The sequence below is a fragment of the Bombina bombina genome, chromosome 1 (genome assembly GCF_027579735.1).
Source record: "Bombina bombina isolate aBomBom1 chromosome 1, aBomBom1.pri, whole genome shotgun sequence".
Classification (NCBI taxonomy): domain Eukaryota; kingdom Metazoa; phylum Chordata; class Amphibia; order Anura; family Bombinatoridae; genus Bombina; species Bombina bombina.
Window position 1 is genome coordinate 343,542,509 of NC_069499.1, and position 27,028 is coordinate 343,569,536.

Below are 27,028 nucleotides of genomic sequence, written 5' to 3' on the forward strand. Positions count from 1 at the left end.
ATTTGCCATTCAGGCACGCAGAGCACTGTGGCTAAAATCCTGGTCAGCTGATGTTACTTCTAAATCTAAATTGCTTAATATACCTTTTAAAGGGCAGACCTTATTCGGGCCCGGGTTGAAGGAAATTATCGCTGACATTACAGGAGGTAAAGGCCATGCCCTGCCTCAGGACAAAGCCAAACCTAGGGCTAGACAGTCTAATTTTCGTTCCTTTCGTAATTTTAAAGCAGGAACAGCATCAACTTCCTCTGCACCAAAACAGGAAGGAGCTGTTGCTCGCTACAGACAAGGCTGGAAACCTAACCAGTCCTGGAACAAGGGCAAGCAGGCCAGGAAACCTGCTGCTGCCCCTAAGACAGCATGAATCGAGGGCCCCCGATCCGGGACCGGATCTAGTAGGGGGCAGACTTTCTCTCTTCGCCCAGGCTTGGGCAAGAGATGTTCAGGATCCCTGGGCGTTAGAGATCATATCTCAGGGATACCTTCTGGACTTCAAATCCTCTCCCCCAAGAGGGAGATTTCATCTGTCAAGGTTGTCAACAAACCAAATAAAGAAAGAAGCGTTCCTACGCTGCGTACAAGATCTTTTATTAATGGGAGTGATCCATCCAGTTCCGCGGTCGGAACAAGGACAAGGGTTTTACTCAAATCTGTTTGTAGTTCCCAAAAAAGAGGGAACTTTCAGGCCAATCTTGGATTTAAAGATCCTAAACAAATTCCTAAGAGTTCCATCGTTCAAGATGGAAACTATTCGAACAATTTTGCCCATGATCCAAGAGGGTCAGTACATGACCACAGTGGATTTAAAGGATGCTTACCTTCACATACCGATTCACAGAAATCATTACCGGTATCTAAGGTTTGCCTTTCTAGACAGGCATTACCAGTTTGTAGCTCTTCCATTCGGATTGGCTACGGCTCCAAGAATCTTCACAAAGGTTCTGGGTACTCTTCTGGCGGTACTAAGACCGCGAGGAATTTCGGTAGCTCCGTACCTAGACGACATTCTGATACAAGCTTCAAGCTTTCAAACTGCCAAGTCTCATACAGAGTTAGTACTGGCATTTCTAAGGTCGCATGGATGGAAGGTGAACGAAAAGAAAAGTTCTCTCTTTCCACTCACAAGAGTTCCCTTCTTGGGGACTCTGATAGATTCTGTAGAAATGAAGATTTACCTGACAGAAGACAGGTTAACAAAGCTTCAAAATGCATGCCGGGTCCTTCATTCCATTCAACACCCGTCAGTAGCTCAATGCATGGAGGTGATCGGCTTAATGGTAGCGGCAATGGACATAGTACCTTTTGCACGCCTACATCTCAGACCGCTGCAATTGTGCATGCTAAGTCAGTGGAATGGGGATTACTCAGATTTGTCCCCCACTCTGAATCTGAATCAAGAGACCAGAAATTCTCTTCTATGGTGGCTTTATCGGCCACACCTGTCCAGGGGGATGCCATTCAGCAGGCCAGACTGGACAATTGTAACAACAGACGCCAGCCTACTAGGTTGGGGTGCTGTCTGGAATTCTCTGAAGGCTCAGGGACTATGGAATCAGGAGGAGAGTCTCCATCCAATAAACATTCTGGAATTGAGAGCAGTTCTCAATGCCCTTCTGGCTTGGCCCCAGTTAACAACTCGGGGGTTCATCAGGTTTCAGTCGGACAACATCACGACTGTAGCTTACATCAACCATCAGGGAGGGACAAGAAGCTCCCTAGCAATGATGGAAGTATCAAAGATAATTCGCTGGGCAGAGTCTCACTCTTGCCACCTGTCTGCAATCCACATCCCGGGAGTGGAGAACTGGGAGGCGGATTTCTTAAGTCGTCAGACTTTTCATCCGGGGGAGTGGGAACTTCATCCGGAGGTCTTTGCTCAGATACTTCGACGTTGGGGCAAACCAGAGATAGATCTCATGGCGTCTCGTCAGAACGCCAAGCTTCCTCGCTACGGGTCCAGATCCAGGGATCCGGGAGCGGTTCTGATAGATGCTTTGACAGCACCTTGGACCTTCGGGATGGCTTATGTGTTTCCACCCTTCCCGATGCTTCCTCGATTGATTGCCAGAATCAAACAGGAGAAAGCATCAGTGATTCTAATAGCACCTGCATGGCCACGCAGGACTTGGTATGCAGATCTAGTGGACATGTCATCCTGTCCGCCTTGGTCTCTGAAACAGGACCTTCTGATCCAGGGTCCATTCAAACATCAAAATCTAACTTCTCTGAAGCTGACTGCTTGGAAATTGAACGCTTGATTTTATCAAAACGTGGTTTTTCTGAGCCAGTTATTGATACCTTAATACAGGCTAGGAAGCCTGTTACCAGAAGGATTTACCATAAAATATGGCGTAAATACTTATATTGGTGCGAATCCAAGAGTTACTCATGGAGTAAGGTTAGGATTCCAAGGATATTGTCTTTTCTACAAGAAGGTTTAGAAAAGGGGTTATCCGCTAGTTCTTTAAAGGGACAGATTTCAGCTCTGTCCATTCTTTTACACAAACGTCTGTCAGAAGTTCCGGACGTTCAAGCTTTTTGTCAGGCTTTAGCTAGGATCAAGCCTGTGTTTAAAACTGTTGCTCCGCCATGGAGTTTGAACTTAGTTCTTAATGTTTTACAGGGTGTTCCGTTTGAACCCCTTCATTCCATTGATATCAAGTTGTTATCTTGGAAAGTTCTGTTTTTAATGGCTATTTCCTCGGCTCGAAGAGTTTCTGAGTTATCTGCCTTACATTGTGATTCTCCTTATCTGATTTTTCATTCAGACAAGGTAGTTCTGCGTACTAAACCTGGGTTCCTACCTAAGGTGGTCACTAACAGGAATATCAATCAAGAGATTGTTGTTCCATCTTTGTGTCCTAATCCTTCCTCGAAGAAGGAACGTCTGCTACACAATCTAGATGTAGTCCGTGCCCTGAAATTTTATCTACAGGCAACTAAGGATTTTCGTCAAACGTCTTCCCTGTTTGTCGTTTATTCTGGTCAGAGGAGAGGTCAAAAAGCTTCGGCTACCTCTCTCTCTTTTTGGCTTCGTAGCATAATACGATTAGCCTATGAGACTGCTGGACAGCAGCCTCCTGAAATAATTACAGCTCATTCTACTAGAGCTGTGGCTTCCACTTGGGCCTTTAAGAATGAGGCTTCTGTTGAACAGATTTGCAAGGCTGCAACTTGGTCTTCTCTTCATACTTTTTCCAAATTTTACAAATTTGACACTTTTGCTTCTTCGGAGGCTGTTTTTGGGAGAAAGGTTCTTCAGGCAGTGGTTCCCTCCGTATAAAGAGCCTGCCTGTCCCTCCCGTCATCCGTGTACTTTTGCTTTGGTATTGGTATCCCAGAAGTAATGATGACCCGTGGACTGACCACACTTAACAGGAGAAAACAAAATTTATGCTTACCTGATAAATTCATTTCTCCTGTAGTGTGGTCAGTCCACGGCCCGCCCTGTTTTTTATGGCAGGCTAAAAAATTTTTTGGATTATACTCCAGTCACCACTACACCCTTGGGCTTCTCCTTTCTCGTTGGTCCTTTGGTCGAATGACTGGAGGTGACGTAGAGGGGAGGAGCTATATAGCAGCTCTGCTGGGTGAATCCTCTTGCACTTCCTGTAGGGGAGGGGATAATATCCCAGAAGTAATGATGACCCGTGGACTGACCACACTACAGGAGAAATGAATTTATCAGGTAAGCATAAATTTTGTTGTTTAGGCAGTTTGCCACATTTTGAAAACCTAGGTTACAGATTTAGCTTTTTAGCCTCTTAGGGGAGTAAAGGGCAAAGCACAATTTTACACAAATGCAAGAAGTGTTTATTGTTCTTTTAACCCTTTGGCTGCTAAGCCATTTCCCACCTGGGTGAGTTTTTTTTTTAGTTTTCCTTTTTTTTTAAATATATTTATTTTTAACTTTTTAAGTTTTCTTCCAGATCCCCAAAACTTATACCGTTGGAAAGGTTAGGCAATTACCTTTCCAACTGTGGATCTTGGGGGTCTGTAGCTGCTTAGATGCCTGAGATACAGACTTCTAAGCAGCATGCATGGTGACGTCACTGCGCCCTCTTATTATGGGTAGCGCCGTTTTGGAACCTAGGTTACATTGCAGGTATCTGAAGGAGAGTTGCCGCACAGTAAAAAATTTCAGCATGGTGGCACCCATGACTAGAGGGATGCAAAGAATAACCTTAATACTATGCTTATAAAATGTATTTACTGTTTAATATCCCTTTAATACATATAATGATTCCAGGATTGTAAAACAGATTGCAAGTATCTCTGGATGTCCAGGATGTACCAATAGCTATAGGGAACAGATCATATCTTATGGGGTGATGATGTAGTGCTAGCTTATTTGACCTAGTAGAAATGCATCTGCTAATTCCCTTTTACAGTTTTATACATTATGGAGCTTTAATAGTGAAAGTGTACAGGAGCCATGCCATTACAGGTTGAACTGACGTGTGTTTCCAGTAGTGTGGGATTAATCATTTAGCACCTTTCACCATAATTTTGAAAAGGAATTTCCTATATGAGCAAGAGATTGAAACTGAGTTATGTAGTAATAATATGAAAGGGGAGTTATCTAATTTAACATAAAGGGCTATCTCCATCTTTTGACTTATAACTACCAGGTAAGATTGTATCAGCCAGGGTTTTCCTCTCCCCAAAGCCTCTCCAGTATTAGTCTGTAGCAGATGCAAGCAAACTGGAGTGTGATACCATTAGGTTAAAATGTTAATACTGGTTAATACAAACACCCCCAAACACTATACAAACCCCCACCCCCCAAACTACCAAGGGCCCTTAAAAGGGCCTTTTGGGGGACCCTTAAAATGGCCTTTTGTAGGGCATTGCCCTAAGTTAAACAGCTCTTTTGCTAAAAAAAAAACCACCCCCTAAAAATATACATTACACAAAATAACAAACAAATTATCAAAAATAAAAAAAAATATTTCTTTTCTAATAACCATAAAAAAACACCCCAAAATAAAAAACTAATCTAGAATAAACTACCAATGACCCTCAAAAGGGAATTTAGCTCTTTTACTGCCGAGACCCTAAACTAAAAAAAAAAACAACACCCAAAAAACCCTTAAAAAAGCCTAACACTAACCCCCTGACGATCCACAGTTTTTTAAGTCCCGCTTGAACGATCTTCATCCCGGAGTTGAAGTCCTGATCCAAGCAGCGAGAAGTTTTCATCCAGATGGCCTCTTTAATCTTCATCCAGGCGGCATCTTCTATCTTGATCCCTGAGGTGCAGAGCAGGTCCACCCTGAAGACATCCGGCGTTGTACACTGAATCTTCCATGCAAGGGACGCGATTCAAGATGGCATCCCTTGCATTGCTATTGGCTGAATAATTTGAATCAGCCAATAGGAATTACTGCTGCTAAAATCCTATTGGCTGTTCAAATCAGAATGAGAGCTGCTTAAATCCTATTGGCTAATTTGAACAGCCAATAGGATTTTAGCAGCCCTAATTCCTATTGGCTGATTTAAATTTTTCAGCCAATAGGAATACAAGGGACGCCATATTGAATCATGTCCCTTGCATTGAAGATTCAGTGTACGACGGCGACTGTATGAAGAGGATGCTTCATGCCGGATGTTTTCAGGATGGACCCGCTCCGCGCCTCAAGGATCAAGATAAAAGATGCCGTCTGGATGAAGATTGAAGAGGCCGTCTGGATAAAGACTTCTCGCCGCTTGGATCAAGACTGCGCCACCCCCGGGATGAAGATTGAAGTGGCCGCCTGTATGAAGACTTCTTGCCGCCTGGATCAGGACTTCAACTCCAAGATGAAGATCGTTCAAGCGGGACTTCAATAACTGTAAGTGAATCATCAGGGTGTTAGTGTTAGGGTTTTTTGGGTGGGGTTTTTTTTAGTTTAAGGTCTGGGCAGTAAAATATCTTTTAAGGGCAATGCCCATACAAATGCCCTTTTCAGGGCAACGGGTAGCTTAGGTTTTTTAGATAGTTTTTTTTATTTTGGGGTGGTGGGGGGTTTGTAATGTTAGTGGGTATTTGTATTTTTATTTCATAAACAGAGCTGATTTCTTTAGGGCAATGCCCTACAAAAGGCAATTTTAAGGACCATTAGTACTTTATTCTAGATTAGGATTTTCATTTTAGGATGGTTTTTTTTTATGGATATTAGAAAAGGAATAATTTTTTTATTTTTGATCATTTGTTTGTTATTTTAGCAAAAGAGCTGTTTAACTTAGGGCAATGTCCTACCAAGGGCCCTTTTAACATAAAAACATAATTTATGTAAGAACTTACCTTATAAATTAATTTCTTTCATATTGGCAATAGTCCATGAGCTAGTGACGTATGGGATATACAATCCTACCAGGATGGGCAAAGTTTCCCAAACCTCAAAATGCCTATAAATACACCCCTCACCACACCCACAATTCAGTTTAACGAATAACCAAGTATTGGAGTGATAAAATTAGGAGTAAAAAAGCATACAAAAAAGAGGAACTGGAAATATAATTGTGTTTTTATACAAAAAATCATAACCACCAGAAACAGGGTGGGTCTCATGGACTCTTGCCAATATGAAAGAAATGAATTTATCAGGTAAGTTGTTACATAAATTATGTTTTTTTTCATGTAATTGGCAAGAGTCCATGAGCTAGTGACGTATGGGATAGAAATACCCAAGATGTGGGTCCACAGAAGAGTCACTAGAAAGGGAGAGATAAAATAAAAACAACCATTTTACGCTGAAAAAAATAAATCCACAAAAAATAAGTTTTTCTCATAAATAGAAAGAAAAAAACTTAAAACATTAGCAGAGGAATCAAACTGAAACAGCTGCCTGAAGAACCTTTCTACCAAAGAATGCTTCAGAAGAAGCAAATACATCAAAATGGTAACATTTAGTAAATGTATGCAAAGAAGACCAAGTTGCTGCTTTGCAAATCTGATCAACTGAAGCTTCATTCTTAAGAGCCCAAGAAGTGGAGACTAATTTAGTAGAATGAGCTGTGATCCTCTGAGGTGGGGACTGTCCCGCCTCCAAATAAGCTTTATGAATCAAAAGCTTCAACCAAGATGCCAAAGAAATGGCAGAAGCTTTCTGCCCTTTCCTAGAACCAGAGAAGACAACAAATAGACTAGAAGTCTTCCTGAAATCTTTAATAGCTGCAACATAATATTTCAAAGCTCTTACAACATCCAAAGAATGCAAAGATATTTCAAGAGCATTCTTGCGATTAGGACACAAGGAAGGAACATCATTTCCCTACTAATGGTGTTAGAATTCACAACCTTAGGAAGAGGTTGTCTGAAAACAAATGAATGGTTCTCTCTTTAACAGAGGCCAAACCTGAGGAGCCCTGAAAACAGCACAGAATTCTAAAATATTGATTGGTAACCTCGCCTCTTGAGGTTTCCAACCCCCTTGTGCTGTCAGAGATCTCCAGACAGCTCCCCAACCTGAAAGACTTGCTCTGTTGTGATCACAGTCCAGGTAGGACAAGCAAAAGAGGCCCCCTGAATCAAACGATGATGGTCTAACCACCAAGTCAGAGAGAGTTGAATGTTGGGATTTAAGTATATCAGTTTGCCTGTCCGACAAAAAAGTGAGCAGTACAGCCTATAACTACAAGATCTGTACCACCACCTGAAAGTCAGTAGTTATGAGTTTTACGTTACAAAGCTGTACCATAAAACTCATAACTAAAGTGTTACAAAGTACACTAACACCCATAAACTACCTATTAACCCCAAAACCGAGGCCCTCCCGCATCGCAAACACTAAAATAAAATTATTAACCCCTAATCTGCCGCTCCGGACATCGTCGCCACTATAATAAACATATTAACCCCTAAACTGCCGCACTCCAACATCGCAAACGCTAGTTAAATATTATTAACCCCTAATCTGCTGCCCCAATGTCATTGCCACCTACATACACTTATTAACCCCTAATCTGCTGTCCCTAACATCGCCGCAACCTACATTGCTGTTATTAACCCCTAATCTGCTGCCCCCAAAATCGCCGCCACCTAACTACACTTATTAACCCCTAATCTGCTGCCCCCATACTAAAGTTATTAACCCCTAAACCTAACCCTAAGTCTAACCCTAACGTAACCCTAACTCTAACACCCACTAACTTTAACCTAATTTAATTAATTCAAAATAAAAATTACAATTAATACCTAAATTATTCCTATTTAAAACTAAATAAATACTTACCTGTAAAATAAAACCTAAGCTATCTACAATATAACTAATAGTTATATTGTATCTCGCTTAGGTTTTATTTTTATTTCACAGGTAAGTTTGTATTTATTTTAACTAGATTGATTAGTTAGTAAATAGTTATTAACTATTTACTAGCTACCTAGTAAGAATAAATACAAATTTACCTGTTAAATAAAACCTAACCACCACCCACACAACCAACCCCCCCAAATAAAAACCTACCTAAAAAACCTAAGCTACCCATTGCCCTGAAAAGGGCATTTGGATGGGCATTGCCCTTAAAAGAGCATTCAGCTCTTTTAACATTGCCAAAACCCTAAGCTAAAAATAAAACCCACCCAATAAACAATTAATAAAACTGATTGGAACAGCCAATAGAATGCAAGCTCAATCCCATTGGCTGATTGGGTTTTTTCCCTTTAATTCCGATTGGCTGATAGAATTCTATCAGCCAATCCGAATTCAAGGGACGCCATCTTGGCTGACGTCCCTTAAAGGGAACCTTCAGTGTACGGCTGGGACCGTAGGAAGAGAATGCTCCGCGCTGGATGTCTTGAAGATGGAGCGCCTCCGCGCCGGAAAGGATGAAGATAGAAGATGCTGTCTGGATGAAGACTTCTGCCCGTCTGGAGGATGACTTTTTGACGCTTGGATAAAGACTTTTCCCGGCTTCGTTGAGGACTTCTTGCCGCTTGGATGAAGACTTCTCCCGGCTGGATGAGGATGGATGTCCAGTCTTCCAAAACTGTAAGTGGATCTTTGGGGGTTAGTGTTAGGTTTTATTAAGGGTTTATTGGATGGGTTTTATTTTTAAGGGCAATGTCCATCCAAATGCCCTTTTCAGGGCAATGGGTAGCTTAGGTTTTTTAGGTAGTTTTTTATTTGGGGGGGTTGGTTGTGTGGGTGGTGGGTTTTACTGTTGGGGGGTTGTTTGTATTTTTATTTGCCAGGTAAAAGAGTTGATTTCTTTGGGGAAATGCCCCGCAAAAGGCCTGTGACAGATCCCTGGCTACCCCGACTGGGTAGCTCCACCAAAGGGGTCCTTCCGCTGCCTGGAACAAGCTGCTATATAGCCCAGGAAAGTGATTCTAGCAGGAGCCCACCTAAATGACTAGACAGACTAGCATTCAGGTGAAATAAGAACTGATTTTATTGGGACAAACACACTTCTTTTATACATACAACTCATCTTGATAAGACACGAGACAATGCCACAGTTTTCCCACCATTCCCGCCCACCTAGACAGGCTGGCGCCGGCCATAGCAACCATGAACCTACAGATTCCCAGTACCCAGGGGTGGCTGTTTTCGGGGTGATCCCGGGGGAGCGGCGGCACTTCCAGGGTGTCATTTTAAAGCTCTCGGTCCCCAGAATCTACAGTCCAAAAAGTGACGTGATCCATGGCTGGGGACCGGAGTTATGCTGGTTTAAATGTCCATCTGGAAGTCCAGGAAGAATATGGGTTATAGGGGGAACCGGAACCCCACTTTTGGCCCACCCTGAGAGGCAGCAAACCCCAGAAGAGCGGAGCTCTGGGGCAAAGGGCCACTGGAGTGACCTGAGTCAAAGGGTACCGGTAATCCTGGATGATGCGGCCGACCGGTAGTTACAGGGGCCCGGCCGGCCAAATAGGAAAGTGGCGGTCAGCGGCCAGCTCTTCCAAGATGACATGTAATACACAAAACAATGGGAACAGAAGGTCTGGGGAATCGCGGTTGCTCTGAGGAGCCCAAAACAGCCGAGAGATAGCAGGGGTGAGGTCATAGGGGGGTAAGGGATCAATCCCTGCAGCCCAGTATCCGTGACAACTCCCCCTTGCAGTTCAGCAGACCTGGCTAGATCCACATACGGGTCGGCCTGGGGATGTCCGAGGAATTTATACCACTTCAGTCCGCCAGGAAAGTCCGTCAGCATTCCCATTGCTTTTTCCCGGTTGGTACTGAATGTCAAATTTAAATGGCTGCAGGGCTAGGCTCCACCTCAACAGTCTCCCATTGTGTCCAGAAACTCAGTTGAGCCATACAAGGGGATTATGGTCAGTGAGGATGTTGAAGGGTCTTCCATATAGGTAGGGCTGAGGGCTGCAATTTCTTCAAAGCCCATACCAGCGCCAGACACTCTTTCTTGACCGTCGTGTAGCCTACTTCCCAGGGTAGCAGTTTTTGACTGAGGTAGGCAACAGGGTGGTCCTTTCCTTCCTCATGTGCCTGGCCTAGGATGGCCCCCAACCCGAACATAGAGGCATCTGTGTGGACAGAAAAGCGTTTGGCTGGGTTAGGAGGGGCCAGTACTGGAGCAGAGATTAAGGCAGACTTAAGACTCTGGAAGGCTTTTTCACACTCAGGGGAACAACAGGACCTGTCGGGGAAGTCATTTACAGGTCAGGTCAGTAAGGGGTTTTGCGAGGGTGCTGTAATTGGGTTTTGGTCCTGGGGATGGGCCAGTTAGCCACTGCCTCATTTTTGGCCGGTTCGGGTTGCTGCTTACTGCAGCCGACTCAGTGGCCCAAGTAATGAACCTCCGAGTGCTCAATGGTACACTTACCTGGCTTCAAGGTTAGGCCGGCGACTCGAAGATGATCTAAGACGATTCCTAGGTGGACCAGATGGTCCTCCCAGGTCTCACTATAGATGGCGATGTCATACAGGTATGCACAGGTATAGTCCTGGAGGCCATCTAACAGGCGGTCTACCATTCTTTGGAAAGTGGCTGGGGCATTCTTCATTCCAAACGGCATGACCTCAAACTGGTATAAGCTGAAGGAAGTGATGAAGGCAGACTTGGGGATGGACTCAGGGTAGAGGGGAATTTGCCAATAACCCTTGCATAGGTCAAGGGTGGTCAGGAAGTGACCCTGGGCGATTTGATCTAACAGGTCATCTACTCGGGCATGGGATAGGCATCAGAGGTGGTTCTGTTGATGAGTCTATGGTAGTCAACGCAGAACTGGGTAGTTCCATCCTTCCACTACTGGGGAGGCCCAGGGACTGTTGGACGGTTCAATGACACCGAGGTCCAACATTTCCCGGAGCTCCTGGTGCATTCTTTCCCTGACAGCCTCTGGGATCCTGTAGGCAGCCTGTCGCAGGGGGGTCTGTCCTGGGGTCTCCACCCGGTGGATGGCTGTGGTGGTAAACCCAGGGACAGTAGAAAACATGTCACTTCTCTGTTCCAGGAGTCGCCGGACCTGCCTTTTCTGTCCGGGCTCTAACTTGTCATCTAGGGATATGTCATCCACCCCCTGGGGGGCGTCAGTAGGTCCGGGAAGCTCCGGCATTGGAAGACTTTCAGAGTCCTCCACTGCCGGCGCACAGATAACGGCCACATCTCTGGGTCTTTCTATGTATGCCTTCAACATGTTCACATGAAAGGTCCGACGGATCCTTTCATCTGAACACTTCGCTACCAGGTATGTGGTGTTGTTCCACAAACCATTAGGGTCCTTGCCAAGAAGCCTGTAGCTTGTCTGTTTTGACAGGCTTCAGGGCAAGGACCTTCTGTCCCACTATCAGGGTTCGGGTACGGGCATTGCGATCGTACCAACGCTTCTGCCTGTGTTGAGAGGCCTGAAGGTTCTCACGGACCTGGGCAGCTGGTCCCTGAGCTGGAGTACGTACCCCACGACAGAGTGCTCTTCCCCCCCTGTGGTTCCCTCCCAGTGGGCTCGTACCAAATCTAGCGGGCCCCTAACCTTTCAACCATACAGTAGTTCAAAGGGGGGAAAGCCTGTGGATTCCTGAGGCATCTCTCGATATGCAAAGAGGATCTGCGGCAGGAATTTTTCCCAGTCGTTGTGAGTGGCCGAGAAGTCCAAAGCAGTTGCTTTAGGGTCCCATTAAACCTCTCACACAGCCCATTCATCTGGCGATGGTAAGGGGCACTGTGCAGGGGTTTAATCCCGCACAACTTCCAGAGTTGTTGAGTGATTTCTGCAGTGAACTGTGTTCCCTGATCAGAAACCCCTTCCTGAGGGAAGCCTACCCTGGTGAATGTTGGGAGCATCGCATGTGCTATGGTCTCCGCCTGGATATTGGCCAAGGGGATTGCCTCTGGGTATTGGGTGGCATAGTCTCTAAGGATGTATCTCTTTCCTGAGGGGCTAGGCTGAGCTAATGGCCCCACAATGTCTACTGCTACTCGGCTAAAGGGTTCATCAACAATGGGCAGGGGATGGAGGGGGGCTTTCGTATGGTCTCCCGTCTTTCCTACCTTCTGGCAAACCTCACAGAATTTACAGTATTCCTTAATATCGGCTGTAATGCCTCGCCAGAAGAAGGTTTGAGTCAAGCGGTGGTGGGTCCTTTTCTTTCCCAAGTGGCCAGCTAAGGGAATGTCATGCCCTATTTTCAGCAGGTTGGACCGAAACTTCTTCGGTATGACAAGCTGGCGTTTGGGCACCAGTCCTTTTCTCCTCTTGGAGATCCGGTACAGGAGCTCACCCTCACACTGAAACCTTTCATCTCCGGGGCCCTGGGCATCAGCACCTACTTGGTCTCGGTAAGGGGCTAGGGTCGGTTCGCTCAAGCTCTCTTTGGCAAAGTCAGAGGGGGTTGCCCAGGAGGGGGTGTCAGCAGGTTCAGGGTTAGTGGGAATGGACCATCGGGGAAGGTAGGAATCGGGGTAGTAGGTCTTACCTGGGTCCCCAGAGTTGGTGAGGTGTCTTGGCATCTGGCCTGCTGGCGGGTAGTCACTGGGCAGGTGTCCGGAGAGGTATTCCCCACAAAGGCGGAGACAAGATGGCCGAGGTCATTTCCCAACAGGACCTCGGCAGGGATGTGGTGCATAAACCCCACTTCTACATTGCGGGAGTCGGTTTTCCATTAAAAATGGACCCAGGCTGTAGGGATCTTGAGTACATCACCTCCCGCTACCCCCACAGCAAGGGTTCGCCCAGTGCAACCAGAGGGGGGAACGAGGTGGGGCTGAATCAAAGAAACGGTGGCCCTAGTATCTCTCATTCCTTGAGCTGCCTGCCCGTTGACCCAGACATCTTGCCGGTGTTGTTGTCGGTTGTCTTGGCCCACTGAGCTGACATGGTGCAAGACACCCACTTCTTCTCCTGTCCACTCAGTATAGGGGTTGGAGCTTGCTGTATGTGCACAATGGGCAGCGGCCTGATAAGTGCGGGCTTGAGAAGTCCCCCACGAAGTTGGTGCAGGGTTTCTTTTCGGCTGGGCTGGGGGGTTTCTTTGTCTGGTTGGGCAGTTCTGTATAACATGTCCGGGGTGTCCACACCCATAACACCCCTGGGAATTGCTGCCTCCGACCGGGTAGAAAGGGGGCGACCGGGTCTGTGGCTGCCGAAAAGCTGTTGGGGGTCGAGCTGGGGCTGGAGTAGAATGAGTTGCTGGCCGGAGGTTGGTGGCGGCCTGGCGCCAGGCATACACATACTGATCAGCCAGGGTGGTGGCTTGGTCAGCTGTTCTGGGTCCCTTGTCCTTTACCTAGTCCCTTATCTCCACTGGAGTGTGGTTGTAGAACTGCTCCAAGAGGATGAGTTGAACAGCTCAGTTTAGGGTGGTGATGTGGCACCCCGTAACCCAGGATTTCAAGGATTGAGCTAAGCGGTGGGCAAACTCGGTATAAGGCTGCTCCTCTTGTCTTTGTAGCCCCCAGAATTTTAGCCGGTGATCCTCCGGTGTGAGTCCATACCGGGCAAGGATACGCTTCTTCACCCGGTCATAGTTGTCTTGATCCCCGGAAGGGACAGTGTGGAAAGCCTCCAGGGCCCTACCGGACAGTTTCCCAATGAGGATAGTAACCCTGTCTGCATCAGTGACCCCATGCATCCGGCACTGGGTCTCGAACAGCTGTAGGTAGCGGTCAATATCCTCGCTCTCATTATCCTGTAATGTTCGGAAAGATCCGGCATGATTCCCCCATAGACTTCTGAAGCTCCAACATATGTACCTTGGTGGCGTCAGTCACTATCCGAGTAATGATCTCCTCGGGGGGGTTAGGTCAATAGAGAGCCAGTTGCCACTGTACTTGCCACTGCATGTCGGACATTGTAGTCCCTTGAGTGGAGGCTGTACTGGGCTGTCCCCTGCTTTGGTTGCTGTCAGACCCACCAGCCTGTTCACTAGCCCGATCGTCCTCCATCAGTTCGGCTACGAGCACTACCTTTGTCTTGTTGCCAGCGACTTTCCCTCTAGCCTGCAGCAACGTTCTCAATTCTTCCTTCTGGAGCCCATGGTACTGCTCCATCCAGCAAGATCTTCAGTTGGTGGTTTGGACGTTCCAGGTAGACGGAAGCATCCCACCACTGCCAACCAATGTGACGGATCCCCGGCTACCCCGACTGGGTAGCTCCGCCAAAGGGGTCCTTCCGCTGCCTGGAACAAGCTGCTATGTAGCCCAGGAAAGTGATTCTAACAGGAGCCCACCTAAATGACTAGACAGACTAGCATTCAGGTGAAATAAGAACTGATTTTATTGGGACAAAAACACATCTTTAATACATACAACTCATCTTGATAAGACATGAGACAATGCCACAGTTTTCCCACCATTCCCGCCCCCCTAGACAGGCTGGCGCCGGCCATAGCGGCCATGAACCTACAGATTCCCAGTACCCAGGGGTGGCTGTTTTCGGGGTGATCCCGGGGGAGTGGTGGCACTTCCAGGGTGTCATTTTAAAGCTCTCAGTCCCCAGAATCTACAATCGGTCCAAAAAGCGACGTGATCCATGGCTGGGGACAGGAGTTATGCTGGTTTAAATGTCCACCTGGAAGTCCAGGGAGAATAGGGGTTATAGGTAGAACCAGAACCCCCGGTTCCCAAGGGAGCTCCCTTCAGGCAATCACCCCCACTTCTAGCCCACCCTGAGAGGCAGCAAATCCCAGAAGAGCAGAGCTCTGGGACAAAGGGCCACTGGAGCGACCTGGGTCAAAGGGTACCAGTAATCCTGGATGATGCGGCCGACCGGTAGTTCCAGGGGCCCGGCCGGCCGAAGGGGAAAGTGGAGGTCAGCGGCCAGCTCTTCCAAGATGACATATAATACACAAAACAATGGAAACAGAAGGTCTGGGGAATCGCGGTTGCTCTGAGGAGCCAAAAAAAAAGCCGAGAGATGTGTGAGGTCATAGGGGGGTAAGGGATCAATCCCTGCAGCCCAGTATCCGTGACAAGGCCCTTTTAAGGGCTATTGGCAGTTTAGTTTAGGCAAGAGGTTTTATTATTTTGGGAGGGCTTTTTTATTTTGATAGGGCTAATAGATTGGGTGTAATTATCTTTTTTTTTTTTTTTTTTAATATAATTTTTATTGAGGTTCTTTTTCAAACAAATAATTAGTAATTGTCAATACATGTTAAAGAGGAAAGTAAATTGTTACAGGGTAGGTTGCCAATGGAAATCGCATAGGTGCACAGTTACAGTTAAAATGACAAATTACACATTAATTACAAACTTTAGGCACTATTCAAACAGTACATCCACCATAAAATTTATGCGGCCACTCTAGGACCCAACAGATATTATAAACATAATATAAGGCGGGTACACAGTGATGTGACAGGGCCACTCATGGACCCCAACTGAAGAACCTCTTTTTTATTGTTTTACTTTTCAGAACTGTAGTTAGTTGAATTTCGAGCTTTAAAAACTGTCTATAGATGTATAGAACTAGAATGATTAGTTAAAACTGAAAGTGTTAGTCCAAAAAAAGTTATACAGACTTGCAGGGCTAAAAGAAGGGTATATATGCAACATTAAATTACACTGCAAGATAACATGAAAGAGGAGTAATTAGGGTGCGGTATAGACAAGATAAACCACTATATGAACCCTCCTAGTTTAGGAGGTATATTATATGAAAATATGGGGGGGGGAGGAGGTGGGAGTTTAAGTATATTAGGCTAAGTATGTAAAAGAGCCACATATTACTGGAGAGGACAGAATAAGCCTCTGTATCCTGACTTAAAGTGGGCATATTATAGTAGAGCAAAGTATTATATCTATATGAAGAAACTAAGTGGTCAAGGGCCAATACAATATCCTGTGCAATGAAACCTAGGAATCTGATCTGCCACAGATAACAAGGAACATGCTATTTTAGTATAAAATATAAGGGCGAGAGATGGTATACCATGGTGTAGGCGCAGGTCCAGCCTGCGTTAGAAAGCAAGTCATCCTGGGGTAAATGAGCTCTGTACCTAAGATAGGTATAAGTAAGTAATGTGATTACAGCATTTCTATTTATATGGTCAGACACATTCAATTTTCATGTCGCCTGTGTTTACTGTGGTGGTACCACCATCGAAAATATTAGACTTAGAGCCTTTCCAGAGCTTTAACAGAAAACAGAAAAAAAAACCAAGAACATTACTTATATACAGTAGCTTGCTTTACTATGTGAAACTATGTCTGAAACTCTGCTATGGAGTTGTAAATGTATATAGTATAGGCAACGCGCTGCCCCGGCCGCTGGCAGCAACGTGTCATGTTTAGAAACTACACCTAAACTCTAAGTATATACATAAGGAAAGTCTGTAGACATAGAAGCATTATGTGAGGTAATGTTTAAAGTCCATTAATATTACGGTGGGTGCAAAGAAACTGTGAGAAGCCTGTAAATATAGAGTAATAACCATGCGTGGGCGGAGATTTGTGTAAAGCTCATATCTTAAATTTGTCGATAGTGTATTCTAATATAGCAGTATCTGGTAGTGAGCACCAACCGTAAAAAGGGCAGCACCACCCCAAATAACTTGCAATGATAAGTCAGACATTGATAGTGATTTAGAAAGGCTTACAAACGTTCAGTGCCCATTATGAAAAGCCTAGTAAGCCTTATAATCTGCTAAGGGTGTGTCACCTATATTAACAAGGGTACCTATACAGTGAGAGTTCAGTAAAGAGTTCATAATACTACATGGGCACGGGGGCCCACTAGACTTCAGTTGATCAGACCTGAGGTGTGTTAGTATGAGAAACGCATGAACTTGTAATGATAACTTTACAGCTGTACTTGAAATAAGTATACCATGTCTAACATTTCTAAAGCCCAAACTTGAAAAACATCTCCCTTAGTGCTAGGAAATTGCTTACAACAGGTCTTTTGCCTCAATGTGTCTTGAGTAAGAAAAGAGAAACTAATTGATGCAGTAAGCAGATGAGATATAAAACTACACACTAGACAAACATGCATATCAGGTTAATAACCAACAAAGTTTTGAACTTATATCAGAACATAGCAAACAAACTTGTGTATATGGATCCTTTAAATGTAGTAATTGTCCGTGTCTAGCTCAGTGACCGTTATCTCAGGGAGCAAGATCATCTATCAGTATGATTATCCAACTTCAAAAAACGTTATGAGAAATAACACTTCGTATATTAAAGGAAAAAAAAAAAACGACAAACACTTGCATGAAAAAGGTATAACATCAGTCACCGTCATAAAATCCTGTTTCTGCAATGCAAAACATATGGAGCTCAAGTGATAGTAGGCTGTGTTCTCAGTTGCCTGTCAATGGGAATCGCAGCCAGGGTAGTCACTCAGTTACAAAACAACACCTTAAGTTTATCCAACGCCTGAGCGTTTATGCTGCAAGGTGCGTGAGAATAAGCAGTGTTGTAGATGCCGGACTTTCCCCCATTGAAAATCTTGCAGGAATCGTGTAATCCTCTTTGTGTTGCCTTGCAGTAGGTGCCGCCTTTTCAGGTATGTAGAGTCCTTCATTTTCGACCGCAGCGTGACAATGTGAGAAGGTACTTCTTGAGTGTACTCGCTGAGATGAAGCTTCCCATCAGAGGGCCCTTGCAGGTCTCGGGATGGTGGTAGTTGTAGCCCCGGCATTTGGGTGCTGAGGGATTTTATTTCAACAATAGGGTATGTTTCTTCTTTCAATCCATACATGGCAGACTGAATAGCGTAGCCCTCCTCTCCATGCTTCTCGTTCTCCTTGTCTGGGCTGGTAATGAAATATACTGCGTCAGCAGGTTGGGACGCCATGTTTAGCGAACGGTCAAATGCAGCCTGGTACTCATCAAGGAGGTTGCCCAGCTCCGCAATGAAATAAGCTGCAAAATCCATGTTAAGGACCTTCTAAGGATGGAGTCCCTGTATTTATTAAGGCAGCAAATAGTTGATTACCCTTCTTGCTCAAGTCTTCTCACGAAGGAAAACATGGTTGATCCAACTATCACTGATCAGTAGAGTAGACAGCAGAGCGCTATAGTTACAGTCACAAAGCAAGCTTCCCCTGCAGCCACGAAGCGCCCAAAGCACCTCAGCTTGTAGGTTCACAGAAGTATATTTATAGTGATGTAGAGGTCTGTGTGGTCGCAAAATTAAACTTTTATTTAGATAATAGCTGGAGCTGCAGCAATGTGCGACCGCTCAGCCTCAAGGTTGGCTCCTCCCCCCCGGGTGTAATTATTTTAAATATTTGATAATTTCTTTTTTATTTTGTGTAATTTACTGGGGGGGGTTTGTGATTTAGTTAATTGTATTTCATTAATGTAATTTATTTAATTTTAGTGTAATGTTAGGTTTAACTGTAAGACAGGTTAGGTTTTATTTCACAGGTAAATTTGTATATATTTTTAATAACTATTTACTAACTAGTCTACCTAGTTAAAATAAATACAAACTTACCTGTGAAATAAAAATAAAACCTAAGCTAGATACAATATAACTATTAGTTATATTGTAGCTATCTTAGGTTTTATTTTACAGGTAAGTATTTATGTAGTTTTAGGAATAATTTAGGTATTAATTGTAATTTTTATTTGGAATTATTATAATTAAGTTAAAGTTAGTGGGTGTTAGGGATAGGGTTAGGTTAGGTTTAGACTTAGGGTTAGGTTTAGGGGTTAATAACTTTAGTATAGTGGCGGCGACATTGGAGGCAGCAGATTAGGGGTTAATAACAGTAATGTAGGTGGCGGCGATGTTGGGGGCAGCAGATTAGGGGTTAATAACAGTAATGTAGGTGGCGGCGATGTTCGGGCAGCAGATTAGGGGTGTTTAGACTCAGGGTTTATGTTAGGGTGTTAGGTGTAAACATACATTTTTTTTCCCCCATAGACTTTAATGGGGCTGCGTTACAGAGCTTTACACCTCCTTTATTGCAGGTGTCAGACTTTTTTTTTTTTGCCGGCTCTCCCCATTGAAGTCTATAGGGAAATGGTGCATGAGCACGTCAAAGCAGCTCAAAGCAGGGCTGGTATTTGGGTGCATTATGGAGCTCAACGCTGCCATATCGCCCGCAAACGCCTGCTTTTTGTAAACTTATAATACCAGCACTATAGGGAGTGAAATACCGCCGAAACAGCTGCGGTCGTTAATGTCCCTATAGCGCTCAAAACTCGTAATCTGGCTGTTAGTTAATAATTGTAAATTTAATTTAGATCTAATTTCATTATGTTAAAGTTAGGGGGTGTTAGGGTAAGGGTTACGTTAGGTTTAGGTTTAGGGGTTAATATAGTTTAATTTAGGCTGTTGCAATGTGGGGGGCCGGCGGTTTAGGGGTTAATAGGTTTATTTAGTTAATAATTGTAATTTAGCTCTATTTTAATTATGTTAAAGTTAGGGGGTGTTAGGGTTACGTTAGGGTTACGTTTAGGGGGTTACTAGTTTAAATTTGTTTATTGTGATGTGGGGGGTTTTCGGTTTAGGGGTTAATAGTTTAATTTATTATATTTTGTTGTGGGGGGCTTTCTGTTTAGGGGTTATTAGGTATATTATAGTGGTGGCGGTGTAGGGCTTAATAAGTTTAGTATAGTGGGGTGATGTGGGTGGACGGCAGATTAGGGTTTAATAATATGTAAATAGTGTTTTCGATGCAGGAGGGCGGTGGTTTAGGGGTTAATAACTTTATTATAGTGTGACGATGTCTGTTAGCAGCTGAATAGGGGTTAATACATTTTCTTAGTGGTGGCGATGTCGGGAGCGGCAGATTAGAGGTTAATAAATGTATTATAGTATTTGCGATGCGGGAGGGCCTCGGTTTAGTTGTTAATAGGTAGTTTATGGGTGTTAGTGTACTTTGTAGCAGTTTAGTTATGAGTTTTATGTTACAGCTTTGTAGCGTAAAACTCATAACTACTGACTTTAGATGGCGTTACGGCTTTTGTTGTTTTAGGCTGTAACGCTTGCTTTTTAGCCTCACCGCAAAACTCGTAATACCGGCGCCATGGGAATCCCATGAAAAATATGGTATTTTTAGCGTTAAAACAGCAACGCAGCCATTACAAGTCTTGTCGTTATAGGTGTACCGCAAGCCTTTTAGCCTGTAACGCAACGTCAGTACCACACTCGTAAAAATGACGTTTTTCAGCGTTAAAAGATGAACGCACAAACTTGTAATCTAGGTGAATGTTTGATGTTTTCTGCAGCCCCTTTTAAGGAAAACGGAAGCATTTAAATTTAATTACAAATATTACCTGTTATGAGTTGGCAGAGGTAGGGGTACTCACATACCATAACCCATGTATATATATATATATATATATATATATATATATATATATATATATATATATATATATTTATAATTATATGAATAATTTTTTTTATTACATATTTTTGTTGTGATTGGTGCAACTGTTAGTTTGTACTTGTGCGGTCGCATTTATTTTCAACTTTTAATATGAGCGCAATGTTTCAATTTAATCCTTATTTTGTAATGTAAGCAAGACTAGATTTTGACATCTACAAAGTCCTTCTTTCGTTGGGAGGCAAAGGGAGTACTTGGAATACACAAAAATGGGGACAGTTGTGGAATTGATTTCAGTATTCTATCCCATACAGATAATGTTGCTTTGGAGGATAAAATTGTGATCACTTTAGTTACAGTGTCTATGTTTAGATTGGATCCAGCATAGATCTCCTATGTTACAATGGGGGAATGAAATGTTCCTCAAGTGTGACCCACTGTTTTCCTTCCCTATCTTGGCACCAATTAAATTTCACAACATGTTGGAAGCATACTGGTATTATAAAAGATTGGGTAACTTAATCATCCCTTATCCTAGGTTTGTAGAGAACTTGTTTCTTAACTAGTTGGTTTTATTGGACTCATATGAAATGATTAAAAAGAGCCTTTGTGTATGTAATGTACTGGCGTATTGATAGGTAGACATTTTTAGTACATGGATATGACCTAGCCATGATAATGTTAAATGGGTTTGCCATGTAACACATTTAGATTTTATGCAAGTATATAACAATGTATAGTTTTAGTGGAACAATCTGTTTGAATGTTTTGTGATGTCAGTCCCCAGATATCTTATTTAACAGTGTGCAACAAGATAAGTTAAGGCATCTCTTTTTTATTGGAATTGATTCATTAGAGCATGTAATTTTTCAACCCAACACTACTGTTTGTTTAAACCTCACAAAGGGGTTGGTTCAAGTGGAAATTGTTGTTGATCAGCAACACTAGTTGTACATCTGAGTCTAGAGTTAAATAAAATGTAGTGTAGGGTCTTAAAATTATATGCATTAGTGAATTTGAGCATGATATTTAAGCAGTTATGATTTGTTTGTGTTAATAAGAAAGTTAGATTGTTTTTTTTTTCAATTCCCTAATGTCAGAAGAATGAAGAGATACTAACAGAAATGTGATTGTTAATAAGTAGTCATCTGGATAAAATGAAATGTTATAGTCAATAGGCCCCATTCATACATCTCTGATTAAAATATATAACAATTTATAATCACTAGTATTTCTACTGTGAGAACAAAAAGTAAGGGACAGAGAGGTCATCCCTGCTGTGTATCGTTACAGATTTGGAAGCTATCTGAGAATTACCCATTAATTTTAACCTTAGCTGTAGGATTTTTGTAAAGGGCAAACATAAAATTAATAAATTAAAAACGAAAACCAAAATATGACAGAGTGGCTGACATAAATGACCAATCCACTCTGTCAATTGCTTTCACAGTATCTAATGACAGTATGGTAAATTGCCTGTCAGGGGAGCAAGAGTATGTAAGCATCTGAAGAATTTTTATGGTATTGTCTCTGACTTCTCTATCAGGGACAAATACTGATTGGTCCTTATGTATTCAATTTGACAATTTTAGAATATATGTTGATGTCATTGTTCAATAAAGGTATAGGGTGCAAATGCTGTGGGCAATCTGGGGGTTTCTCTAGTACCATGATATGTGCTTCTAGTATTGCTTGCGATAGCTGATGTTCCTTGTTAATGGAGTTAAAATAATTAGCAAGATGTGGGGGGGCGGAGCCAACAGCGAAGCAGTGCAGTCGCACATTTCAGGAGCTCCAACAATTCTACATATAAAGTTTAATTATAGAGGCCGCTCCAGCTCACATATTGGTCCCTAAATGGTTGACATGGGAGACCGGTGCACCTAATCCTTACGAGATCTACACTATATTGATGAGACCTGGCGATTCTGAAGTGTATACCGCTGATAAGCAGCTCCATAGTCAGCCATCTTGGGCCCACCGCTATTGTGTTCTCCTTAAGTGGGCTGTTTTCTACAATTGGCATTCATGAAGTCTGGAGATCAGATATTAGAGGAGATGTACCTCTTTCTGGATGGGTGTAGTGGCATGTTTGATTGCTTATTTAGCCTATCGCCCCACCAAACAGCTAACAAACCTGAGGCCCATGGTTCCCACGTGCCTGCTGACATGGCCGCTCCTGGGGGTGGTGGCGCTTTGGGGCCCCGGCGCTCCTCGCCTCCTGGGGATGCTGTGTTGGGAGCGCAACCGAGACTATATTGACTTACCTGCCCTGGAGGGAACCCGAGAACAAAATTTCCCATGCTAGATGCCTAACGCTCTCAGACAACTCAACTTCTGCCTGCGTGCCGCCAATGATGAGAAGCCGATCTAGTTCAGCGCAACAGATGCCTCTTGCTGTGTCCGGTAGCTGCAAAGGGGGATTGTTACCTACAACTGAAGACACCACTCATGTAGTTACCCTGCCGCTCACGGAACTCTATCTGCTTGTCGCCGAAACAGAAAAGATCTACACAGGGCCGCCTTTGGCCTCGGAGTTGGCGATTTCCAGGGTCATGTTGCGGAGCTTGGAGCAATCAGTGCGGACGGACTTCTCTCCGTACGATACAGGACACTATCAAAATTGGCGAGAGGGTGTAGGTTGAGGCCAAACAGCTGGTGAGATTCTGTGTTGCTGCACCCTTGAACTCTCCTATTATATTTCATACTAGAAAACTGTCTAGCTATACTCCCTGGTCTCTCCAGCTCACTTATGATAAGTATTGGACACTAGTTTTGCCGTTTAGTCTAGCTGTTAACTATACACAAAGTTTTTACAGTTGAAGATTGTTAATTTTATTTACAAAAGTATATATTCTCTAAAGTTCTTATAATAATTACTCTATCAGGCCCTGTTGCCATAAATAGCTTAGCTGAGTTCATGGACCTATACTTAGGATGGTCCCTACGAGCATCACTGTAACTTAGCAGGCAGGGGTTTATTCCTTTCTTTTTTTTTCTTTTTTTTTTACATAACCTAATTTTAATGCTACTGTGACCACCCTACAAAAACCCAATTTAGCTGTTCACCTTTATACTAGTCCTTTATTGCACTTGCCCTCCATAGTTTTATTCAGAAGGAGCAGGCTAGGGGAGTGCCTTATTATTTTACTGTAGAACTATTGTGTGGTGCTGCATGACCTGCGGCCGGGGTGATGCACCATGCACATACATATTTATATAACTAGCATTTATACCTAGCAGGACATAAGAAATGAATCTAGCTCTGAATCTGGGTTGTCCATGCAAATATTTTCTATACTCGCTTTACCCTTGCCTGATTACTATATAAAAAGTCCTGAGACTGTCTCCTCTCCTAAGTTGGTCAGCACAGAAAATTTATACTATACTATAGTGTGCATTAACATTCTTTCACCTAGTTGGCACTAAAGTTTCTAAATTTGCCCTATCTTGCTAATACTATTTTCAGCTGTGTCAATAGCAGAAAGAGTCCTGATATGTATAGAACTTCGCTGGTGGTGTCAGAATCTTATTTCATTAGCTTTAATATTCATTTACCATGATTCAGGAGCCTCTGTATTAATCTCAGCCCTCTTAGGGTTTTAATTATGTAACAATTATGTCACCTTTAAATGTTTCACACAACCTGTGAGATTATCTGTTATTCGTTGTAATTCCATACCATACTTGATATACAGAGAACTATGTAACCGGTTCAATGAATATGTATTATTCTAGCCCTCATTACGTGAGCTCATAGTAACCATTTTATGTCTGAGCCTTCTAAATAGGGAATTTATCTGTAAGTATCTCACTTCATATGTGCTAACCCTATATATATATATATATATATATATATATATATATATATATATATATATATATATATATATATAGTTTATTGATTGTTTTACCTTACTCTTTTGTATGAGACTTTGGTCTCTTACGCTATAAATTTTATGCATTGTATACAGCCTACCACCTCCCCCCCCCAGTTAAGGAATGTACCTCCTATTTTAGGAGGGCTAACTTTGCGGCTTCTCTCGCCTATGCCGCACCCTTACTACTAGTTATACTACAACAGTTCTTGCCATAAATGCAAATATACACTATGAAGGAATAGTTCATTGCAAGAACTCTAAGAACTGACAAATAAAAAAAATTAAAATAAAATGGAAGTTCATCATTTGGGATCCCAGAGTGGTCTCTTTAAATCAGAGGGTACCTCTTATAGCTTTGCACTCTCTATTTTAATAAGGGGCCCATGAGTGGCCTTAAGTATTGACCAGGAAGTACACAGTCATGATAGGCAAGCATTTCATCTATACCCCCATAATAAGTCATTAATTTCCTATTGCTTGTATGTTTCTTTCCAGTTAATCTATATGTTTTTGTTTTGATGACATGACATGCATGTAAGCTTTTATTTGAACTTCAATAAAAATTATAAAAAAAAATAAAAATAATAATTAGCAAGATGTGGGGATATGTTTCTATAAAGGCAATAGTAATGATCCCTTCTTTTGTTGTTGTCTACAGGCTGTAAAGAACTATATGAGAACAGAGTGTAAGTGCCACGGTCTGTCCGGCTCCTGTACTTTGCGCACATGTTGGAAAAAGATGCCACACTTCAGGGAAGTGGGTGACCGACTGCTTGAGAGATTCAATGGAGCTTTCAAAGTGATGGGTGGTAATGATGGCAAAACAATAATCCCAGTAGGACACAACATCAAGCCCCCAGACAAACAGGACCTTATCTATTCTGCAGATTCCCCAGATTTCTGCCATGCTAACCGGAAAACTGGCTCCCCAGGGACTCGGGGACGTGTGTGTAACAGCACTGCTTTGGACGTAGGTGGATGTGATCTTCTGTGCTGTGGTAGAGGCCACAGGGAAGAGACTGTAGTGGTGGAGGAGAATTGCCTCTGCCGCTTCCACTGGTGCTGTGTGGTGCAGTGTAAGAAATGTACTGTGAAAAAGGAACTAAGTATGTGCTTATGAGATGGCACAGACAGACACACTTACCCAGAGCCCACAAAGCACCTAATTATGGGCCAAGATCTAGTGATACAGACATAAAATCACCACATGGTTTGCTGCCACTACTGAGCGGATCATAGCAAACTGAGGTCAGGGATCACAGCACTGTGAGGATATAAATATATGGATGCAGCTTGTTCCATGGAAAATGACGTGTAAAGAAGTGGATTCACATGTTGAACAGATTAACAACAAAGGAAGATGTGGCACACTAGAGTGCAAGGAGCTGTTGCCCTTTGCCTTATCCCACACATATATAGTCTACAGCACTGCACCTCAGTCTAATTTTCTGTTGTCAAAACAATTATAAAAAAACTAAGTTGGATAATTATCAACCTTTATTTATATGGCTCTAACATTTTCTACAAGCTGTACGCCTTGATGAGATAACATGGTTATGGTGACTATTGGTAATTTCTGCCATGAATTTAAATGAGCATGTTTTAACATAACAGCTTTTGTAAAGAAAATGAGTCTGAAGTCCAGAAAACATTCAATTATTCTGCAATGCAGACGTCTTTTTAGTCGTTTAGCAGGTATTCTTGCTCCTTGGTCTATCTTCTCAAGTATAAAGCTTGATTTGTCTCTCTCCACTGTCAGTGATGCACTTTAAACATACAGGTTCTGATGGTCTGATAAAAACACACAGTTGTAACCCGATAATCCCAGAAGGAAGGGTGTATCTAAATACTATAGATACTGCAAGATAGGTTTTAAAAAGACTATATGTCACTTAAATGAATAAAAATGTTGTTTTAAAACATGGTCATTAAAATAATAGAGATTACTTCCTCTTTTCTGTACATTATCAAAGTTAACGGCCATAAATGTGCGCTGCAGTTGATTATATATTACCATAAAATGGTGACTGAATTTTTATATGGAAATAAAAGTAAATTTTCTTGAGGTTTATATATGTTTTTTCCCCCCAGATATCACTATGTTTTAGCTTGGGGATGATCATTAATTAGATCAGACCATGAGATTTTGAGATTGTAAAACTATTCTGAATGTGTTACAGCTCAAAGTTTAGGATTCCTTAAAGGGACATAATACTCATATGCTAAATCACTTGAAACTGATGCAGTGTAACTGTAAAAAGCTGACAGGAAAATATCACCTGAGCATCTCTATGTAAAAAAGGAAGATATTTTACCTCACAATTTCCTCAGCTCAGCAGAGTAAGTTCTGTGTAAAAAGTTATAATTCAGCTGCTGCTTAGCTGCAGGTAAAAAAAAAAGTACAAATGAACTGCAGCCAATCAGCATCAGCAGTGTTGAGGTCATCTTTTACTGTGATCTCATGAGATTTCACTTAAC

General features: G+C 42.9%; 1 protein-coding gene across 3 annotated transcripts in view; it reads left to right on the forward strand.

Moving 5' to 3' along the window:
* WNT6 (Wnt family member 6) overlaps window positions 1-26,615 on the forward strand; it is a 166,724-nt gene extending 140,109 nt beyond the window's left edge. For all 3 annotated transcript variants that reach the window (XM_053698147.1, XM_053698149.1, XM_053698148.1), the window contains exon 4: window positions 25,209-26,615. In XM_053698147.1, the coding sequence (XP_053554122.1) occupies window positions 25,209-25,670 (462 nt within the window). In that variant the 3' untranslated portion in view covers window positions 25,671-26,615. The remainder of the gene's footprint in view (window positions 1-25,208) is intronic.
* The last annotated feature ends 413 nt before the right edge of the window (window positions 26,616-27,028 follow it).